This window comes from Rhinatrema bivittatum, chromosome 3, assembly GCF_901001135.1.
Source record: "Rhinatrema bivittatum chromosome 3, aRhiBiv1.1, whole genome shotgun sequence".
NCBI lineage: Eukaryota > Metazoa > Chordata > Amphibia > Gymnophiona > Rhinatrematidae > Rhinatrema > Rhinatrema bivittatum.
Window position 1 is genome coordinate 155,262,794 of NC_042617.1, and position 20,846 is coordinate 155,283,639.

A 20,846-nucleotide genomic window follows, 5' to 3' on the forward strand; every position below is an offset into this window, starting at 1 on the left:
CAATGGTACCGAACGGACCAATCTTCCTAGCTCTGTAAAATTTTACTACTGAGCATGAAAGGAGTTCCCACACACATGCTGTCTGGTGAGCCCCTCAGTCAATTGCAGAGCTTAGATCCAGGGAGGCAGGCAGGTATTAACGTATGGATAATTCACACTGCTGTCTACAAAGTATCCTGTTTATAGAAAGCAAATTTGCTTCCTCTGTCAACAAGCAAGCTGAATTAGCCATAACGTGTGAGGAGTCCCAAGCTAAGGACTGCATAGCAGAGTACTCACTGATTAAGCAACTGGGACCTCTATGGAGAGTGAACTACTGGGTGAACAGGCTGTGTAAAAACTGCTTGCCCAGAGTTACTGTTGCTTCTGTTCAGACTGTCTAGACAGTAGTGGGACCTGAAAGTGTGAAATGACAACCAAGTTGCAGCCTTGCAGATTGAGACAGCTCTTAGGTAAGCCACGGCTCTTACTTGATAAGTTTTGACAGAGTCTGAGATCGGAAGGCCAGCCAAAGCATAACAATATGCAATGCAGCCTGATAGCAAGTTGAAAATGTGCATTTGTCAACAGCTACGCCAAGTCTATTAGGATCATAGAAGAGGAAAAGTTGAGAAGCCTGACAATGTGGTTGAGCTCTCTTCAGATAACAGGCTAAATAAAGCCCTTTTAACAGTCCAGTAAATGGAAGGCTTTCTCCTTTTATGTGCATGAGGTCTTGGAAAGAACATAGACAAAACAATGGCTTGATTCAAATGAAAAAGAAACCACTTAAGGCAGAAACTTAGGTTGAATGCAAAGCACCACACTATTGTGGAAAAACTGTAGGTTCAGAAAGAAAGAAATCAATGCTTGTAACTCACTGACTCTTCTACTCAAAGGGATGGCAAATAGAAATACCACTTTCCATGTAAGAAACTTTAAGGAAGCAGACTCCAACAGTTCATAGAGAGACTTCATCAGTTGTGCCAAAACGACATTGAGATACCACGGCAATGGTGACTTCGCAACTAAAGTCCTCCATGAACTTTGATTCCAGAGGATGGTTGGAGACTGGCTTTCCATCCACCTGAGGATAGTAAGTAGTAATGATGCTGAGATGCACTTTACAGATGACATTCTAAGGCCCAACGAGAGGGAGAGCAAGTACTGAAGCAGATCTCTTGGAGCACAGGTAAACATGTTCATGCCTGACATCAAGATGAAAAATGTTTCCATTTAAAACTATAAGCTCTTCTGGTAGACTGCTTCCTAGCCAAACCTGCAATGTCCTCAATCTCCTTAGATAGTGACAATGAGAAGACTATCGCGTGCTCAACAGCCATGTTGTCAAGTTAAGGAAGGCTCAAATAGCATAGATGACCCTGCTTTACAGCCAAATCAAATCCCAAAGGGACTTGTGGAAAAACAATCTGATGAATTAAGAGAAATCACACTTGCCCTGGCCAAGCTGGAGCAATGAGGATAAAATACCTGGAATTTGAAAACCTTCTGCACTGTCCTCACCACAATGGAAGTGGAAGACAGGAATTCAGTAGATCCAGTTTTATTAGAAAAGCATCCAAAGCAGACCTGAACTTGCTGCAGAATATTGCTGTTCTTGGGTCCATCTTGGGGAATCTCTGCTGCTGAGTCTCACACTCTGCTTGTCTCTTGGCAGTTTGCTTAATCAGAAGGGAATGCGCTCCTTTCTGTAAGAAGGACAGAGCAAGTTGAGCCCTAGGCTAAGCATGTAGCAGGGAAGGGAGGCTTCAGCTCTTTGTAATGCTCTTCCAGCGCTGCAACAGGATCAGATAGCTCTGATGCAGGGAAGGCTGCTTTGCACTCTGATCAGGGTTGTTCTTCCCTGCTGTTTTTAAGGGCTTTAGATATGGCATTATTCAGTAAGCTGATGCATATTAAAGTGAATCTAATGAGTAAAGGAGTGATTGTTTTTTTTGTCCCCACTTCGGGCAACTTTTTTGTCCACTCTGGTGGTTCAGTTTCAGGCCAAATGTGACATTACACAGGGGCTCATTCGTTGCAGATTGGCTGGCTTGTTACTAGGGCCTAAACCTGGGGCCCAAGGTTGACTATTTTTCCACACGCACACAAGCCTGCCATTGTTTTTAGGTTTTCTCTGTGTGTGCAGAAAATAAATTCTTTATTACAAGAGACCCTGAAATAGTCTGTCCTTGTAGATCAGATAAGCCAGGCACATATGCTGCCTGATCAAAAAACTATCATCTCTGCAACTAGCTGCAGAGAAATACAGGCCAGGTGTCCATTTTGCTGATATCAGAGAATACATCTTGGTTGCATGAACAATTAGTGAATATTCAGGGCTTATCCCTACAAGATAATTGGACAGTCAATGGGTGTGGAATGCGCAGATCAGGGCGGCACTACTTATCTGGTTAACTTATCCGGAAAAATGCCAATATTCGACCTTAACTGGTTAAATTAATCAGATATGTGAGACATGCCATTCAACTGTCTAATTTAGGGGGGATTTACTGTATCCGGCTAAGTAGAGATTTATTCACAGATATTTAACAGCATAGCAGTGCTGCTGAATCTCTCATTTAAGTTACCCAGATAAGTCTTATCTGGTTAATTTAAATAAACATTTTTGAATATTGGGCCCAATATGTTAAAGGCCCTCCTTTTTGAGTTGCTGGTATCAGGAAAATCAAGGGCCTCTTTGCTTGGTCTCTTTAAATACATGGATGCACCCAAGGAGTTAATGACAATGCATATCTATCCTCTTCTGTAGAAGGCACAGACTTTGTGGGAAACACCACACTCATTGATTACTGTAAACAAGGCAACAGATATGCAATACAGTGTTCAGACAGAGTCAACAAGATCCATTTGCAATACTCTAGTCTGGCTGTTGAATCCACCCTCAAAAGGGCCAAGACTTCAAGAAACACACCTTGGTGCACTCAGAGGGTACCATTATTGTGAGGCATCATTTTCAGAATGTTATGTTTCAGTCCCATGTAAAAGGCTGCCATATCTTCAGAGCCAAATATCTGCACTCTCTCAGAGAAGCCAAAACACTTCCCCATTTCTTCTTCAATAAGTTTCACACTCTTTTAGATAAAGGGAAGGATTATGAGAAGTTTCTAGTCTACTCGCCCTATCAAGCTTTGAATGGCATCAAAGGTCTCTGTGATAGCTAATGACACCCACAGAGTCAGAATTCAAAGAAGATGGGCAAGAAAAGTTCACTGATGTGCAATACTCAGGAGATAATATTTTTGGAGATGGTCAAAGTAGTAGTGAATTTCATCAAGGCCCACCATTCCATAATTCAAACATTTTCCATCACCCTAGAGATGTCAGAGTGAGCTCCATAAGACGCATCCTCTCAAAGTACTTCACGGTCTCACTCATATCAGACCACAACCAAGCTAACGTGAAGAAACAAGCTAACTCATATAGCTAAGCCTCCCAGTCAGAATCAGAGTCTCGATTTCACTGTGTCCACAGGAGATAGCCAGCTTTCTAGTCCAAGTGCTGGAAAGACCTCTCTGTAGTGGGGAGGCTTAACGTATTTTGCAAAGTGTTGTGCTTTGTAGCTTCAGACAACTGAATTATCAAGGACAGGTACAGATTGCAGCCATTAAAAGTCCTTTCAATTTGGCTTGGCTGCCCAAACAGGCACTGAAGCCCTCATTTAACCAGGACCTGCTTAAGTTGGAAGTCTCTACCCTTTTGAAGTCCAAGCTGTTTTACTGCAAGCAAGAGGGTGGGGAGTGTCCACCCCAACATCCCCTCAAAGTCTGGATGTTGAATGGATGTAATCTGAATCCTTGATTTCCCTAACAAAGTGTCTCAAATCTGTATGACTATTAGGAAGGGAATCCACCAGGAGCTTTTATGGTTTCAAATGGTAGAGGTTTGCTATCTGGTGTGAGGATAGGTCCCTATATCCCTTCTCCTGCCCCGTATAAAAACTCCTCAAATACATTCTACATCTGAGTCTGATTTTAAAATGATCAAGATTAACCTCAGTGCAACTGGCACTTCCTTCCATTTTGTATTAGGGAACACAGTTTCTCTACAGCCCTTAGTTCTCAGGTGAATGTGTAGTTAAGCCTTCACTAAAGTCTTCCCCTTTCTCATGAGGCATTAATGTGGTTCTAAGCCAGATGATGAAAGCCCCCACATGATATTTTGATTTTTTTTTTTTTTTTTTTTAAAGAAAATTACTCTCCCACAAAAAACATTTCTCAACCACTAGTGTAGATATTCCATTTTCCCTTTTTCACCTGGAGACAACCCTTATAGAAAGTCCTATCAGTGTAACTGTTTATCTGCTTCTGATCAGAGAAAGCAGAATCACTCACCTGTAATTAGTGTTGGGAGCGGTTCTCTTTATTCTCTCACTTTCTCCAGTCCCCTCAAACCACTTGGAACTAGGGCTTTACATCTGGTGCCTTATTTCCAAGAAATCATTAGGGCTCTATCCTGTGAGCTTGGCTAGCATAAAATGGAGGAGCTGCAAGAGCACAGGTGCACAGAGAATGCCATCCATGCCTGCAAAAGATGTTCCAGGTTTTTCTAGAAACTGCTGTACTTGGACCAGGCAATGGATCACATAATCCACTTCTGTGACTGATTGCTATGCTGTCATCATAGTACACTTATTACAGATAAGTATTTTTGCTTTCTTTATATAATGGCCTATACTGGCTATAAAAACACCATTACTCATCTGCCTAATGCCATTTAATTTTGTATTCACAAAGTTTTATTTTCTTTACAGAGCATGGAGATAAAGAATATAAAATTAGACATCTACATTAGAAGACCATAACCAACAATAACAAATCTCATCCGTGCCAGTAGGGATATGTCAGATAGTAATCATGATAATAAGAATTCAGTAAAGCAAGGTAAAATAACAACCCTATCCTTGTGACTCAATTCTCTATTGCTTTGGTACTTATCACAGTCACCAATGCAATCCGATGACTCCCACCAATGGACAAATGCCACAAATATGGACAAGGTTTTTAATTGTGATTTTGTGGCTCATGTCTAATCTACATCACTAAAGCATATTATTTTAATGATATCTTCTATAAAAATGTACAATTTTTACAGATTTTGTGACAAATTTCAAATTTGCTTGGAAGGAAACAAAATGAAAAATGTTTTCAATGTTTTTGCATATGGAAATAATTGTGCATAACCCTGCAGGCATCAAAATGCAAATAAGAGGTTTGAGTTTAGATTAAACACTGCGACTAAGTATCCAAAGAAGGGCATGAATAATGCATTTCACATATAATATGTTTGCCCATTTCAGGCACAATTTCACAGTTAATAAAGTGATAAAGATAATTTTTGCTTAAATCAAAACAAGCAAGGAACCTCGGCGCATGGCACCCAGCTGATGATTGTCACTGTGATGACTGGGCTGGGTGAATTGGGAAGAAATATAAAATATGGGGAAAAAAACTGTAGATAGTTGCAAATGAAGGCTCACAGCACTGATTCCCAACCCCTATCTGATTAAGCTAAAAGCTCAAAAGAAGAGGAGAAAACAACTGGACCTAAAACACCAAATAAATTTGGCACACTGAAAAAAATGTAGCATAATTTCTAGTGACTTTTCATGATGAACAGTTTTAAAACATTTTGTTCTTGAACATAGGAAACCAAATTAGTTACCGCACGCATAACCAAGGTCCCAGAACCAAAATTGAACTTTTTGTGTTCCCTGCCTTGAGCTAACATTGAAAGAGTGAGCGATAAATCGAACAAAAGTAAAATGTCTATACAAACGAAGGAGTAGATTATCTATAATTAAGTAATTTTAATATGGTTTTCAAGATCCTTTCAGCATATTTCCGTTGCACGTGTTACTTCTTTCACTAACAACAACTGGCATATCAAGGCACACCTCAGAAAAATCTCGGAGGAAATATGAACAGAGCAGGAGAAATGACTGCTGCCTAGGGAAGAGATCATGGCACGGATTGGCACCGCGGATGTCCCATTTCTAACTCTAGGGAGTTAAGAGGCGTTTTCCTTGGTCTGCTCTTTATAATGTAATATTTTTACTGTTATCTATTGTTGTTGCTAAGATTTTGCTGGTTATAACTGAACAAAATTAATTTAGAACAGCCTCTGGGTTTTACCAAACATATTAGGTGTTAGAATAATCTCTCTATGGCACCTGCTATATTTACGTGATATCTAATGATATTAACCTTGCATTATTAGCTATAGGAAATTGATCAGAATAAATTAGACACCAAGCATGAATCAGGTATCTACAGTGGATCTTAGGGTATGAAGTTTTATAATGTGAAATCAGATTATAGTAATTTATTGGGTTCTTTCCATATAGACATACAACTATTAACCTCCAAGCATCAATATCATGTAAGGAAGGTTTCCCATCACTTGAGATCACAGCAGAGGTGCCAAAAACAAAAGTACAGAACCAGCAGGTTAGTAAACAAGCAGTTTACAAGTGGCTCCAGGAAGTCTCCTCCAGGAAAAACCTTTTATGCAATTTAGCTTCAAAATGAGTCTTCCTGCAACCGAGAGAGCATATTGTTAAATAATCACACGCCGCAATATCCCACAAAATATTTCAATAAAATCAGTGGCAGAGGGTGGCTCACTTGCATCTTGATGGCCAACCCTTCATTCCTGCTGAAAAATAAAACGAAGTGCATGTGAATAGATCTGTGGAGGATGTGACTGAGTAAGGGCTTTAGATATAAGAACGTGATAACACAAGACATTAAAGGAAAAGTGACTGCAGCAGACTTTGCCATCCTTTTATTTGTGCTGTCTTCACAAATGTTTCTCTTGCTAATTTTAGCTGGCCTGATTACCCCATAAATCCTGTTTAATGAAATTTTTGAACAGTGCAGACAAGCTTTAAAGGAGTTGCATGAACATTATAGAATGGGCTAGTGCAGCAGATGAGCTTGAAACAGTAACAAATGCCAGTATCTGAGAGCTCTTAGAAGAGCCATGGGGGAGAAAAAAAGAGCAAGATATTAAAGTTTCACTGAAATATCCTGGAAAGAGGGAACTCTGAATAGAAAGCAGAAAATGGTGACATAAGGGTGTGTGCTGACCTTTTCCTACAGTGAATGGCAGGGCAGTGAAAGACTGCTTTGATGTCCAAAGCATTTGGTTTTTTATCTCCTGCCTTACAACATCCAAAAGTCATTATACACAGTGCATAATCGCACACTCTTAGCAATCCTACAGGGGATGGGCTGGGGCAGCGCTACTGATGGCTGTCCCCGAAGACTCGCTCAGGAGCTGAAGTAAGTTGTCAAACAAAGGAAAAATAAGAAAAAAGGTAGGGTTTAGGGGGTGGAGAGGGGAAGAGGGAGGGAGTTTGGGAACGGGGGTAGGAGCGGACTGGGAGGGAACTTGGGAAGGCCTGAATGCGTAGAAATTGCAAAAATCCCCCCTTCCCCCGCCCCCCCCCCCCACCGCGTGCGCCATCCGCACATACGTGCACGGATTGCTCCACAGATTTTCCACCATGAGTGCACCGGTGCATGCATGGTGGAAAATAGCTGCGTCATGTGTGTGCGCCGAGGGGGGGGGGGGGGGGAGGGTCTCTACACATCATTATTACTTTGCTCCACTTTGGCTTATAGTTGGATGAAGTTACCTTATACCAGTTTTCTATGTGTTACCAATTTGTGGGAGGTGGGGTCCAGGGGTAACCAAATTGTTCCACATGCAGTGTTAATGTGATGCTAAGTAATCTTTGTTATGCTTTTGATCTATCCTAAATTTTTGCTCTCAGGCCATCCGTCAGAATGTGGTTTTAACTATTTTTCCTTGAAATATGAGGCTCAGCTGGGATTGAACAGAACCATGTCACATGCTCAACGGCTCTCAGCAGAGCACAAAGTTGGCCATCTCTGTCACTCAACTCCGCTCTCAAATTATTTCTTTAAAAAAAAAAAAGTATCTGCTCTCCTTTCTTACAATATCACAAAAGAATATTTATTAAAGTTTTAGGGACAATAACTCAATTGACTTCCCATGAGGAGCATCTCAACTTCCTAGAGTGAAAGAAAAGACGCACATGTAGGAGAGAGAAAATGGTGGGCTGGGAACTGGCTAATACATGGGCCGATAAAGTAAACCGCACGGGAGAGCCGGCGAGTGCCCGCTCTCTCGACGCGCACCCAGGCCACTCTCCTGGGCGTTCGATTCACTAAGCCAAGCTATGCAAATTAGGGCCCACAGTAAAAAGGAGGCGCTGGGGACACTAGTGCGTCCCTAGTGCCTCTTTATTCACAGAAGTGGCGGCTGTCAGTGGATTTGACAGCCGACGCTTAATTTTACCGGCGTCGATTCTCGAGCCCGCTGACAGCCACGGGTTCGGAAAACGGACGCCAGCATAATTGAGCATCCGTCTTCCAACCTGCAGGCCACGGGCAGATTTTTAAATTTTTTTTATTTTTGGGGCCTCCGACTTAATAAATATCGCTATGATATTAAGTCGGAGGGTATACAGAAAAGCAGTTTTTTCTGCTTTTCTGTACACTTTCCCGGTGCCGGCCAAAATAAACTTCTGCCTTTGGGCAGGCGTTAATTTCTGAAAGTAAAATGTGTGGCTTCGCTGCACATTTTACTTTCTGAATCGCGCGGGAATAACTAATAGGCCCATCAACATGCATTTGCATGCTGCGGGCGCTATTAGTTTCGGGGGGAGGGGGGGGTTGGCCACGCATTTTCCATACGCTATTACCGAATACTGTATAAGGGGTAAAAATAGCGCGTAGAAAACGTGCGGCCAAACGGGGGCAAATGGTGTGCTCGGCCCGACAGTTGGATACTGAAGAAGAAACAAAATCAAAAGGAGAGGCAGTTATAGTACAGGTAACACTACTAACCACTATTTTTGCATCTAGCCTATTCGGTTAACTATATATGAAGTTGATTCAAAGTCCTGCGACTGACAGCTGAATTAGAATGTCCAAACCTATCTGCGACCCCCAGAACTAAGCCTGTATTTACATGGCTTCATTACGTAAGTAAAAAAATTCCATGCTGCACTGGTCAGGAGAATCACTTACTGGTGGAAGGACTCCCGCCGTTCTGAGTGCAGGAAGCTGTTCATGTGACTGTCCCTCTCCCCATGACGGTGCTTAGTGCATATCGTATGATAGTAACATCAGCGAACATTAGTATGCTGTAACCCGCGCACTACACTCCAACCACGATCATCTCAGTGTAAAGGTGTACATACCTCTGGCAAAACAAACTGTTCCACGGGTTTGTACCACAGCCTGTTCACCTGAACTCCGGAGCTAGTCGGACTAAAACGAGCGCTGAAGAGAGCTTCCTGTCCACACAAGATACAACAAAAAGAAAAAAAAAGATAGACAAAACAAAATGAACGGAAATGGCTCACCAATGGGATAGGTACAGTAGCAAAAGAGAAAAGTTATGTTACCCTGTAATTGTTTCAGCCAGCCTGTCTATAAGGGAAGGATCAAAATTTACAGCAATTACTCACATTTTCGCCTAGCTAAATACTTTTATCAGTGGTGGTATGGGGAGGAAGGAGGACACCTCTCATCCTCCTCAGTGTGGGCACTGAAATCCCGCTATACTGTGGGGCTGATTTTCAAAAGCATTTACATGCTTAAGACTGGGTTTTACACTTGTAAATGCATTTTACCTTTGTAAGTGTGGGCTTTGTAAAATTGGTACAATACATGCTGTTTAATTGTCCGTAGATTTTACATGTGTAAGTGCACTTTACGCAGATAAATAGGCTTTTGAAAATTGCTATCATAGTATCACACGTGCAACTCCTTTGAAAATTCACCTCTTTATTTTTGCCCTGAATCAGATGTACTTAGTTAATGCACATCTTGAGAACAAGTGTGTCGGTCATATCACAACGCAGAATCTCATCCGTGTGTTTCAATTCTGGGCTGCGCTGCCAAGAGCATGAAGCTCGGGCTGTCAGCCTCCTTGACGTAAACAGCACAGAACACTTCAATGTCCCAGAGTCACATTAGCCCCCCATTAAGTACTTTTCAAAGCATATACTCTTCATGCTTATTTGAAAGGTAACTGATGATTTTCCAGAATTTAACTTTTTTTTTTTTGTTCCTATCCCATAAACTTCAGAAATCGAAATCTCTGGACAGAGTCATCTGCCTGAATCCACCTTTCCCTTATATACAATAAGTCTTGCAGAAAAAACAAAAACCACTTCTTGAAATGCTCACAATACAAGTTTGCAAAATACTGACGACTAAAGAACGGCAGAAAAAATAATCCAGTGTGAGCATTAAGCCACAGGGAGAAAAAAAGTCACATTTTGCTGTTGATGTACGAAGATGGGTCGACTCAACTCGTGCTAAAGGTTGTGCTAAGCATGACTACAAATTAAGCACAGGTACAACCTACTTTAGGACATTATGCGGTAAGTCCAAGCATGAAGCTAGAGAGCATGGCACTGAGATGCCGCACAGCAAGCCAGCAGCCCAAAAGAGGTAAGTTACTACCAGAAGCAATTTGCTGGGCAGACTGGATGCTCCTTTGGCCTGCAGTCATTTCTGATGTTACTATGACAGTTTTACTGTCGCAGAGATGTGGTTCAATGAGTCCCATGACTGGGAAATGGCCATACCAGTCTATAATTTGTTCAGGAAGTACAGGATAGGCAAAAGAGGGAGAGGAAAAGCACTATATGTATGTAAAAAGGATTAATCTATCTGAAGGTATGAAAAAGGGAGGTAGCAGTTCCATGTACATAAGAATATAAGAAATGCCAAGCTGTGCCAGACCAAAAGGTCCACAGAGCCTAGCGGCATCCTGTCTCCAAAAGTGGCCAGTCCAGGTCACACGTACCCAGCAAATCCCAAAGAGTAGATCCATTTGCTGTTTCTCATTCCCAGGAATAAGCCTCCCCCCAAGTCCTTCAAAAACTTGTCCAAACCTAGTTTAAACCCCGCCATGCTAGATGTTTCAATTACATTTTCCAGCAAAACATTCCACACCTTGATTGTGCATTGAGTGAAAATATATTCTCTCAGATTTGTTTCAGATCTGCTGTTAATTTTCATGGACAGTCCCTTAGTACCATTTGAATGGGTAAATAATGTTCCCTATCTACCTGTTCCACACGGTGGTGATTTTCTAATAAAAAGGCAGCGGATGGGGGAAGGGGGGTAGGGATTATGCAGACTCTCTGCCAACTGTCTCCTCTCCCGTGCTGGCCTAGACCTCTTTCCTCATCCATCTCCTTCTCTTTCTATCCTACCCTCTCTCATAGGGTCAAGGCAGGCAGCAGCTTCCTTCTTCTGCAGCTGATGGGATCATCTCCACCAGCTCCCACAGCATATGATGTGTGGGCAGTGGCCACCCATCCCATCCCTGCACTGCGGACAATGTGGGAAACTCTTGGGAAGTGCTGGTACCCTGCTGCCGGAGTTTCAAAAAATGATGGCAGTGCCATCAATTAATACTCTCCAGGCCTTTCCAAATAATTTCTAAGAGGTCCATTCTCAGAAGCATTTAACCGGACAACTCACAATGGCTCTGGCCGGCTGCACCCAGCCTTTGCCTCTGTCACATGATAGCACCGGCAGCCCCTATCTTGAAAGATGGCCACCACCAGGCCCACAGTAGACAACTGGGGCTTGAATAGTAAGTCGGGGGGGGGGGGGGATCTGCCCTCAGTGCCCGCACCTTTGGTTTTTTTGGTTTTTTGTTTTTTTTGAAGGGGAACGATCAGGGGTGGAGCCAGAACAGGACTCACAAAATAATTTTAACTTTTTATTTTTCATACAGCTGCCTCCAGGGATGGCAAAAGGGGGAGGGGCCGCCACTGCTCATTCCTGAGGACCATTTACTTTTGCAGTATTTTACCACCAGGAAAAATACCATAGGATTTACAAAGCAGCAGGGCCATTTATTCTCCGAGAAAAATACCATGGCTTAGTGAATGAGCCCCTAAAATTTGTACAAAGTGAAGTGACTTATCAAGGTCACAAGGATTGTCAGTGGGATTTGAACCCTGGCTTCTCTAGTTTGCAGCCTGCTGCTCTAATCACTAGGTTACTCCACCAGTTTTGTATTCTTATAGTTAGGATTATTCTTCCCTACGTATATCACTTTTGGGTAGATTTTAAAAGGGTTACGCGCATAAGTTATGCGCGTAACCCTTTCAAAACCCCCCTGCGCGCGCCGAGCCTATTTTGCATAGGCTCGGCGGTGCGCACAAGCCCCGGGATGCGCGTAAGTCCCGGGGCTTTGCTAGAGGGGCGTAGCAGGGGCCTCCAAAATCGCTCCCGGGCCGGGGAATCGCACGGCGGCGGCCAATCAGCAGGCGTAACTTTCACGATAAAGATAGGAGGGGTGTAGATAGGGCTGGGGGGGTGGGTTAGGTAGGGGAAGGTCTCGGCAGTAACGGGCAGCGCGCGCAAGGTGCACAAATCTGCACCCTCTTGTGTGTGCCGACCCCGGATTTTATAAGATATGTGCGGCTACGCGCGTATCTTATAAAATCCGGCGTACTTACGTTTATAAAATCTACCCCTTTGCATTCACTTGCCCATATTACAATTTGGCATGTAGATGCCCAGTTTCCCAGGCTCGCAAAGTCTTCCTGCAACTCTTCACAATCCCCTCATGTTTTAACAACTTTCAATAATTTTCTGTAAACTGTAAATCTGATCACAGTTTTTTGCTCTCTTTTCTAGATCATTTATGAATATGTTAAACAGTACAGATCCAAGAACACCCACATATTTTACAGACTTCCTGCACAGGTAGAAGAGCTAGATGGAGATCCAGTTAAAGACTACAATAATGGGAGAGGTGTCGCTGGAGGGAGATTTTCATCCACTGGATGCTCACTGGAACAGTCCATTTGCAGAAGCAATTAAAATTAGAGAGATCTTGGACTCTCTTAATGTGAACTGGTACTAGGGTGAGCCCCAAGGTGGCTGATGGGTCAGAAACTGTTAGAATGACAGACAAGAGGGTAGTGATGAATGGAATTCACTCAGAGAAAAGAAGGGCTATCAACAGCGTGGGCTCAGAGACTGGTACTGGGCAGGTCAGGATTTATGAACAGGCAATGTAAGCAGTTGGGGAGGGGTAAAAGCACCATCCGATTCCCATACTTGTGAACGCGCTGTTTCCTTCCCCTTCAGGCAGCATGAAGTGAACAGGCCAGGAGGGGCTGGAGAAGGGAGCAGAGCGATTGGATAGGAGGTACAATGGGAAAATATGCATTTAGGCTACTATTTTATTCACACACACAGATGCAATCCAGACAGGCTCCTATTCACAAACACACACACACACAGATGCAACCCAGACATGCTCCTATTCACACACACACACACACACAGATGCAACCCAGACATGCTCCTATTCACACACACACACACACAGATGCAACCCAGACATGCTCCTATTCACACACACACACACAGATGCAACCCAGACATGCTCCTATTCACACACACACACACACACATGCAACCCAAACATGCTCCTATTCTCACTCACACGCAACCCAGACATGCTCCTATTCACACACACACACGCACCCCAGACATGCTCCTATTCACACACACACACGCACCCCAGACATGCTCCTATTCACACACACACACGCAACCCAGACATGCTCCTATTCACACACACACACGCAACCCAGACATGCTCCTATTCACACACACACACAGATGCAACCCAGACATGCTCCTATTCACACACACACACAGATGCAACCGACATGCTCCTATTCACACACACACACAGATGCAACCCAGACATGCTCCTATTCTCTCACACACACACACAGATGCAACCCAGACATGCTCCTATTCACACACACAGATGCAACCCAGACATGCTCCTATTCATACACACATGCAACCCAGACATGCTCCTATTCATACACACATGCAACCCAGACATGCTCCTATTCACACACACACACAGATGCAACCCAGACATGCTCCTATTCACACACACACACACAGATGCAACCCAGACATGCTCCTATTCACAGACACACACACACACAGATGCAACCCAGACATGCTCCTATTCACACACACAGATGCAACCCAGACATGCTCCTATTCACACACACACACACATGCAACCCAGACATGCTCCTATTCACACACACACACAGATGCAGCCCAAACATGCTCCTATTCTCACTCACACGCAACCCAGACATGCTCCTATTCACACACACACACCCCAGACATGCTCCTATTCACACACACACACGCACCCCAGACATGCTCCTATTCACACACACACACGCAACCCAGACATGCTCCTATTCACACACACACACGCAACCCAGACATGCTCCTATTCACACACACACGCAACCCAGACATGCTCCTATTCACACACACACACGCAACCCAGACATGCTCCTATTCACACACACACACGCAATCCAGACATGCTCCTATTCACACACACACGCAATCCAGACATGCTCCTATTCACACACACACACAGATGCAACCCAGACATGCTCCTATTCACACACACACACACAGATGCAACCCAGACATGCTCCTATTCACACACACACACAGATGCAACCCAGACATGCTCCTATTCACACACACACACAGATGCAACCCAGACATGCTCCTATTCACACACACACACACACACAGATGCAACCGACATGCTCCTATTCACACACACACACAGATGCAACCCAGACATGCTCCTATTCTCACACACACACACACAGATGCAACCCAGACATGCTCCTATTCACACACACATACAACACAGACATGCTCCTATTCACACACACAGATGCAACCCAGACATGCTCCTATTCATACACACATGCAACCCAGACATGCTCCTATTCACACACACACAGATGCAACCCAGACATGCTCCTATTCACACACACACACAGATGCAACCCAGACATGCTCCTATTCACAGACACACACACACACAGATGCAACCCAGACATGCTCCTATTCACAGACACACACACACACAGATGCAACCCAGAGATGCTCCTATTCACAGACACACACACACACAGATGCAACCCAGACATGCTCCTATTCACACACACGGATGCAACCCAGACAGTGGAGGGATGAGCTCCACCACAGTCCCATCGGTCTTCCTGCGCAGGACATAAAAGCAATGCACAGCTTAGAGGGAACAGCGACAGTAACCATGACTAAAGTTCCCAGATATGCTGATCCCATCTCCAACATCAGCTCACAACTTAAAGCATGGTGACGAGGACCCAGATGGTAGCATGCCCATTCTCTTCTAGCCCAACCCATGGCAGCAATAGAAAGAAGTTAGAATGGGACCTCACAAACCCTGTGGTGGTCCTCCCCATGGGTTTCCTTATTATCAGGAAAACCTTGAAGAGGAGGGGACAGGACGTCAGAGGGTCTGCGATTACACACCTGGACATAGGCACCATGCTAACTTATTTCCATTGCTACTACGGGCCAGGCTAGAGGACACGAAAGAAGCAAAGAGGCCCAAAAACAGGGGTGTGTGCACAGGGGGAGGACCTAGGTAAGGAGAACATTTATTTTACTCGCCAGTGCTCCCCCCCCCCCCCCAGAGCACCTATGAGTGTTGAAGTCCAAAATAAAGTCCTGGGACCAGTTCTGTTCAATATTTTTTTTTTTGAGTAATGCTGTAGAAGAGTTAGTAAGGCTTGTGGTTCTTGCAGATGACACTAAGATCTGCAACAGAGTGGATGCCCCTGAGGAAGTAGACATAATGAAGCATGATCTAGAAAAGCTCAAAAAGTGATTTGGGATCTCCGACTCAATTGAAAAAAAGTGCAGTCATGCATTTAGGCATGCAAAAATCCAAGGGAGCAGTAAGTACATGATGGGATGGGGAATGAGATACTGTTGTGTGCCAATCAGGAGAGCGAGACTTCAAGGTAACAAAACAGTGCAACATGGTAGTGGCCAAAGCCAGAGGAATACTAGGATGCAGAGGAAGCAGTATAATGAGTAAATCTCATCTGGAATATTATGCTCACCTCTAGAAGGCATACCTTTGAAAACATATAGATGGCATTCAGGAAGTCCAGAGAAGGGTTACCAAAATGGTTGGACCTGAGGACCTAAATAAATATACCTCCGAGGAAACAAGAGCGGGTAATAAGGTAGAAACATTCACATAACTCAAAAGTATATAAAATGCACAAGAAACAAGCTTTTCCAGCAAAAAAGAAATTTCTAGAATAAGAAGTCATGATATGAGGCTCAAAGGAGGTGATGGAGGAAAAAATTTACAGAATTGAAGACGACACAGGATAAGCACAAAGAATCTTAAGCTGAAGAGAAGTGAAGGGTAGGCCAGAGATCAAATGGCACTGCAAAAAGGAATTAAAGTTGACAGATGAGATGGGCCTCATGTTTCTTATCTGGTGTTATATGTTTCTATAAGGCAGATAAGGTTCTCCTGTTGACTGAAAGGCCAGATCCTTGCACTAATACAGATCATGGCACTGTTAACATGCAAATACTCACTAACAATTCCATATTAGCAGTGACATAATGTGCATGTCATTTGCTTAGTATATCAGAAATAAGTCCATTTTAAGGAATGTGCTAAATGTAGAAAGTCACCCAGGCTAGCTTTCCAAATTTGGCGCAGCTTAATGCCTAGGTCCATTTTTATGGGAAAAAAAAAAAGATTTTGAGAAGTTCTAAAGTTACTAACACTGAAATTTTAGGGCTTCAGTCAATAGCTGGTATGACAGAAAACATGCAAGTACAAGATATAACATTTTTTTTCCATTTTTAGTTATACTCATATTATAATTTATCAGGCCAATCCAATTGAAAGCAAGAGAAATGCTCTTATGACAAGTGGAGTTATCTGTAAATGTCAAACTTCACTACAGGCTCCCTGACACAGTATTATTTACAGTATTATTCTGTGATAATATTGCTTTCTTGGGTTTTCAAGATGTATAGCAATATTAAAATTGAGAACTTAAATCACACAGTAGCAATTTGCATAGTAATAGGGATATTTTGTTTTCTTGCATATAAGAAAGTTAAGACTATCAGCTATTTAACAGAGTAATTACAAACATTTATGTAATGGACAGGAGTCTAGCTAGATCTTTCAAGAAAGCAACACCACTGCTAGCAAAGCAGGGACCAAAATGTTGTGTTTGTTAGGTAGGTTTATTTGTAATGTAGCAGCAGAGAGGGATAAATGTTACAACAAACGATTAAAAAATAAATAAATAAAAACCGCATCTTGAATACTGTGTGCAATTTTGGTCACCATATCTCAAAAAAGATATAGTTGCACTGGAGAAAGTGCAGAGAAGGGCAACCAAAATGATAAAGGGGATGGAACGGCTCCTCTATGAGGAAAGACTAAAGAGGTTAGGGCTGTTCAGTTTGGAGAAAGGACGACTGAGGAGGGGATATGATAGAGGTCAAAATCATGAAAGGACTTGATCAAGTTAATGTAAATCGGTAATTTACTCTCTCAGGTAATAGAAGGACCAGGGAGCAAGTAGCTCATTTAAAACACATTGAAGAAAATTCTTTTTCACTCAGTGCATAGTTAAGCTCTGAAATTCATTGCCAGAGGATGTAGTTACAGTAGTTAGTGTAGCTGGGTTTAAAAAAGGTTTGGATAAGTTCCTAGAGGAAAAATCCATAATCTGCTATTAATTATTAAGCAATTGTAGCTTGAGATTTTTATTTAATGTTTGGGTACTTGCCAGGTACTTGTGACTTGGATTGGCCACTGCTGGAAACAGGATACTGGGATTGATGGACCCTTGGTCTGAACCAGTATGGCAATTCTTATGTTCATAATACCTAGCTCTATCTGAACTATAACTAAACAGCTAGCATCAGTTATTTCACCAACTGGAGCCAGGCTAGCCTCTTGTCCCCTCAGTACAGTAACTGATTTACATGATTCCTGAGGGCTTCTGCCTTTCAGTCTGGTCCCTGCTCTGCTTCCCAGGGTTCAGCCAACTTCTTTCCTGGCATGCCTTTTTCCACCTTTTTCCCCCACTTTCTGGATGAGAAGTTGTAATGGCCGGGGAGTGGTTAAGATCACTAGGTGGAGTTCTCTTTCTTAATTCCTACAGACAGACAATAAATATATACAATGTGCTTAGCTGATTTTCACATTTACTGTCCCACTTAACTGAGTATATATAATAATCCAGGACTAATAATAATTGCAAAAGAATAAGGTATAATATAAATAAGGAAAAATACAAATGTAATAGAAGATACGTTGCAAGAAAGTATATGAACTTCTATTATATTTGTATTATTTTTCCTTATTTATATTATACCTTATTCTTATGTGCACTGCAATTTTTTTTTATTAGTCCTGGATTATTATATATACTCAATTTACTGGACCAGTAAATGAGAAAATCAGCTAAGCATGTACATGTACAATGTAAAAGAATTTGCTCACTTCCCTGAGGACATCCCAAGAATCTCACCAGTGGAGCAGCCCAGGACTTTTAGGACTTCAGCACCGTAGCACTGGCTCATCATGAATGCCTTGCATTACCACCAGTACTAAAGTATTGCTTTTGTAAGGTGGTTTTTACACAGGATCTGTTCTTTGACTGACTTTCCCACCAATACCCAGTCATCAATCATGCTGTGTACTTTTTTCTTGTCCATGCATTCCAGCCCTAGGGCAGAGGGACCCTGCCAGGTGTTGGCTCAAAAAGGTCAAAGGAATGTGACTGATAGGTAGCTCAATAATGCATATTTCCCCAAGGGCCTCAGAGACTAACCATTAACACACAAAATTCAGTGGTTTAGTTTTCCAGAGAAGACAGAGAGCTTAACAGAAAAGAGAAGCCAAATACTAAATATATATATTCACAATTTATACAGCTTAGTCAGTGGTTCAATTCTTTGGGGGCCTAACTGGTCCTGCCTGTACAGCGAGGTTCTTCACATTTTCAGTACCTGTCTAATATGGAAGTGTGACTTAGCAGGTTTCTGAGATTATAGCGAGTCCCTTAAAGGACTGCTGTCATAGGCCCAGAGACCCGATCCTCCAGCTGAGAATATATATCTCACTTTCCACATCCGCATTATAAGAGTTATTCATGTACAGTCAAGTTTTTGTAGGCTATGATACCTTTCAAAGGACCAATTGAAAACCTGATCAGATGTGCTACAGAAAAATCACAACTTTCTGATGCTCAGATCCAGACCATCACCTGAGTTCTGCACTTAGCACCTCACAGCAACAAGAGACAACTGTGGTGGTTCTTAAACATGTGGGAGCTCTTATCTGAGAACATGTGTATTCATACATATGCAGGGCAAGGAAAGCTGAATCCATTTTGTATAGCACCTCATCTTCTCTGTCTTGCGTCTTTTTCTGAGTTTTTCCAGTCTCCTTCTTATGCCCATGTTGAGTGAGAAGAGGAGTGTGTGCACTGAGCACTGGATGTGACTTATCCTGAATGCTAGGAGTAAAAGCAGTGAAGGGGCTCTGGCAGCCACACTGACATCTCTCCTTATCCTGCACTTGATATAGAGGGCACTGGTCCATTGTGAAAAGTTCATATGTATCCCTGCCTACTCCCCTCCTTTATTTTAAAATTCGGCATATGCCTGCACTGTCTGCTCCTTGGAAACTGGTGTGCCACACAACAATTTTGTTAATGTGTGACTTGGTGCACACAATGGTTTTGAGACCACAAATCCCCTTCTTCAGATGTATTATGTACAACAAAATTCTCAGTCACATTGGGGGAGGAGGGAATGCCAAGTCTTAGGGGCCTGAACCAGTTCCGGTTGGTATATACTAGCTCAACTAGGCTATCTTTCCAGGATGATCCTAACAGGCCCTCCCACCTAATTCATTACACTTTCTTAAGTCATCCTCAGGTGAAAGAATTTCTGTGGCAAAATACTGTTTCTCTCCTGATGTTTGCTGTTCCTGGCACTGACAGAGGGCACTAGGGTCTCAATGATCATGCTCATTCAGTTCTATTACATCAGAAGATTGTTTGGCTAAGGACTAGCTGGGAGACAGAAGGCTTGTGCTTTCCTTAAAAATACACACAGAAAAGAAAACATGGAGCCAGTCCATGAAAGGTCAATCTTGCAAACCACGTCACTGAAAGTTAAACAAAACCAAAGAAAAAGGAAATTGCTTGCACATTGCTGGAAAGCAAATCTCCTTGTCACTTCTGTAGAAATGTTACTGCTACACGAAGGAGGAGACAGCACTGAAATTTGGTGTACTCCCCTAGCTAATGGTGTCATGTCAGGAACCTGTTCACGACAGACTGTACAGAAATGTACAATGAAAGAGCTTTTGGGCAAATACAATCAAGAATTTAATCTACCTCGCTCGATGTAAACCTCTCGTTTGATGTAAACCGATGTGATATGACTTTGCCATGAACGTCGGTATAGAAAAGAATATAAACAAATAAATAAATAAATTCTGAAAAAAAAAAGCAAAGTGACTGGTGACTGCAATTGTATGTTAAAAAAAACAAAACAAAAAAAAAACCCAAAACCACCCAGCAGTTAAAAAACAGATTTCCCAAACTAACAACTTAGCTGTTACTTAGATCCACTGTTTAATCTTTAATCTCACTTCTGTGTTATCTTTCTGCCAAATCCTTTTTTTTTTTTTTTTTTTTTTTTAAATCTTCAAAAGTTGTTCATATTATATTTGGTTTTACATTAAATATTAGTGTGATGTCTTCATAGGAAATGGAGAAAGCGCCATAGCAGCACCACGATTTACCCAAATATATAATGCATGAAGTGACTAAAGAGGAGGAGCTTTCAAAAAATACTTCACAATTA

The 20,846-nt window shown here is 42.5% G+C and overlaps 1 protein-coding gene across 5 annotated transcripts in view; it reads right to left on the reverse strand.

Annotated features, from left to right (window-relative positions):
• B3GALNT2 (beta-1,3-N-acetylgalactosaminyltransferase 2) overlaps positions 1–20,846 on the reverse strand; it is a 141,456-nt gene that overhangs the window by 54,521 nt on the left and 66,089 nt on the right. For 4 of the 5 annotated variants that reach the window (XM_029593851.1, XM_029593850.1, XM_029593848.1 and 1 more), the window contains exon 5: positions 9,236–9,331. The exons of the other annotated variant lie outside the window; for it this stretch is intronic. In XM_029593851.1, coding sequence (XP_029449711.1) covers positions 9,236–9,331 — 96 coding nt within the window. The remainder of the gene's footprint in view (positions 1–9,235; positions 9,332–20,846) is intronic. 5 annotated transcript variants of the gene reach the window in all.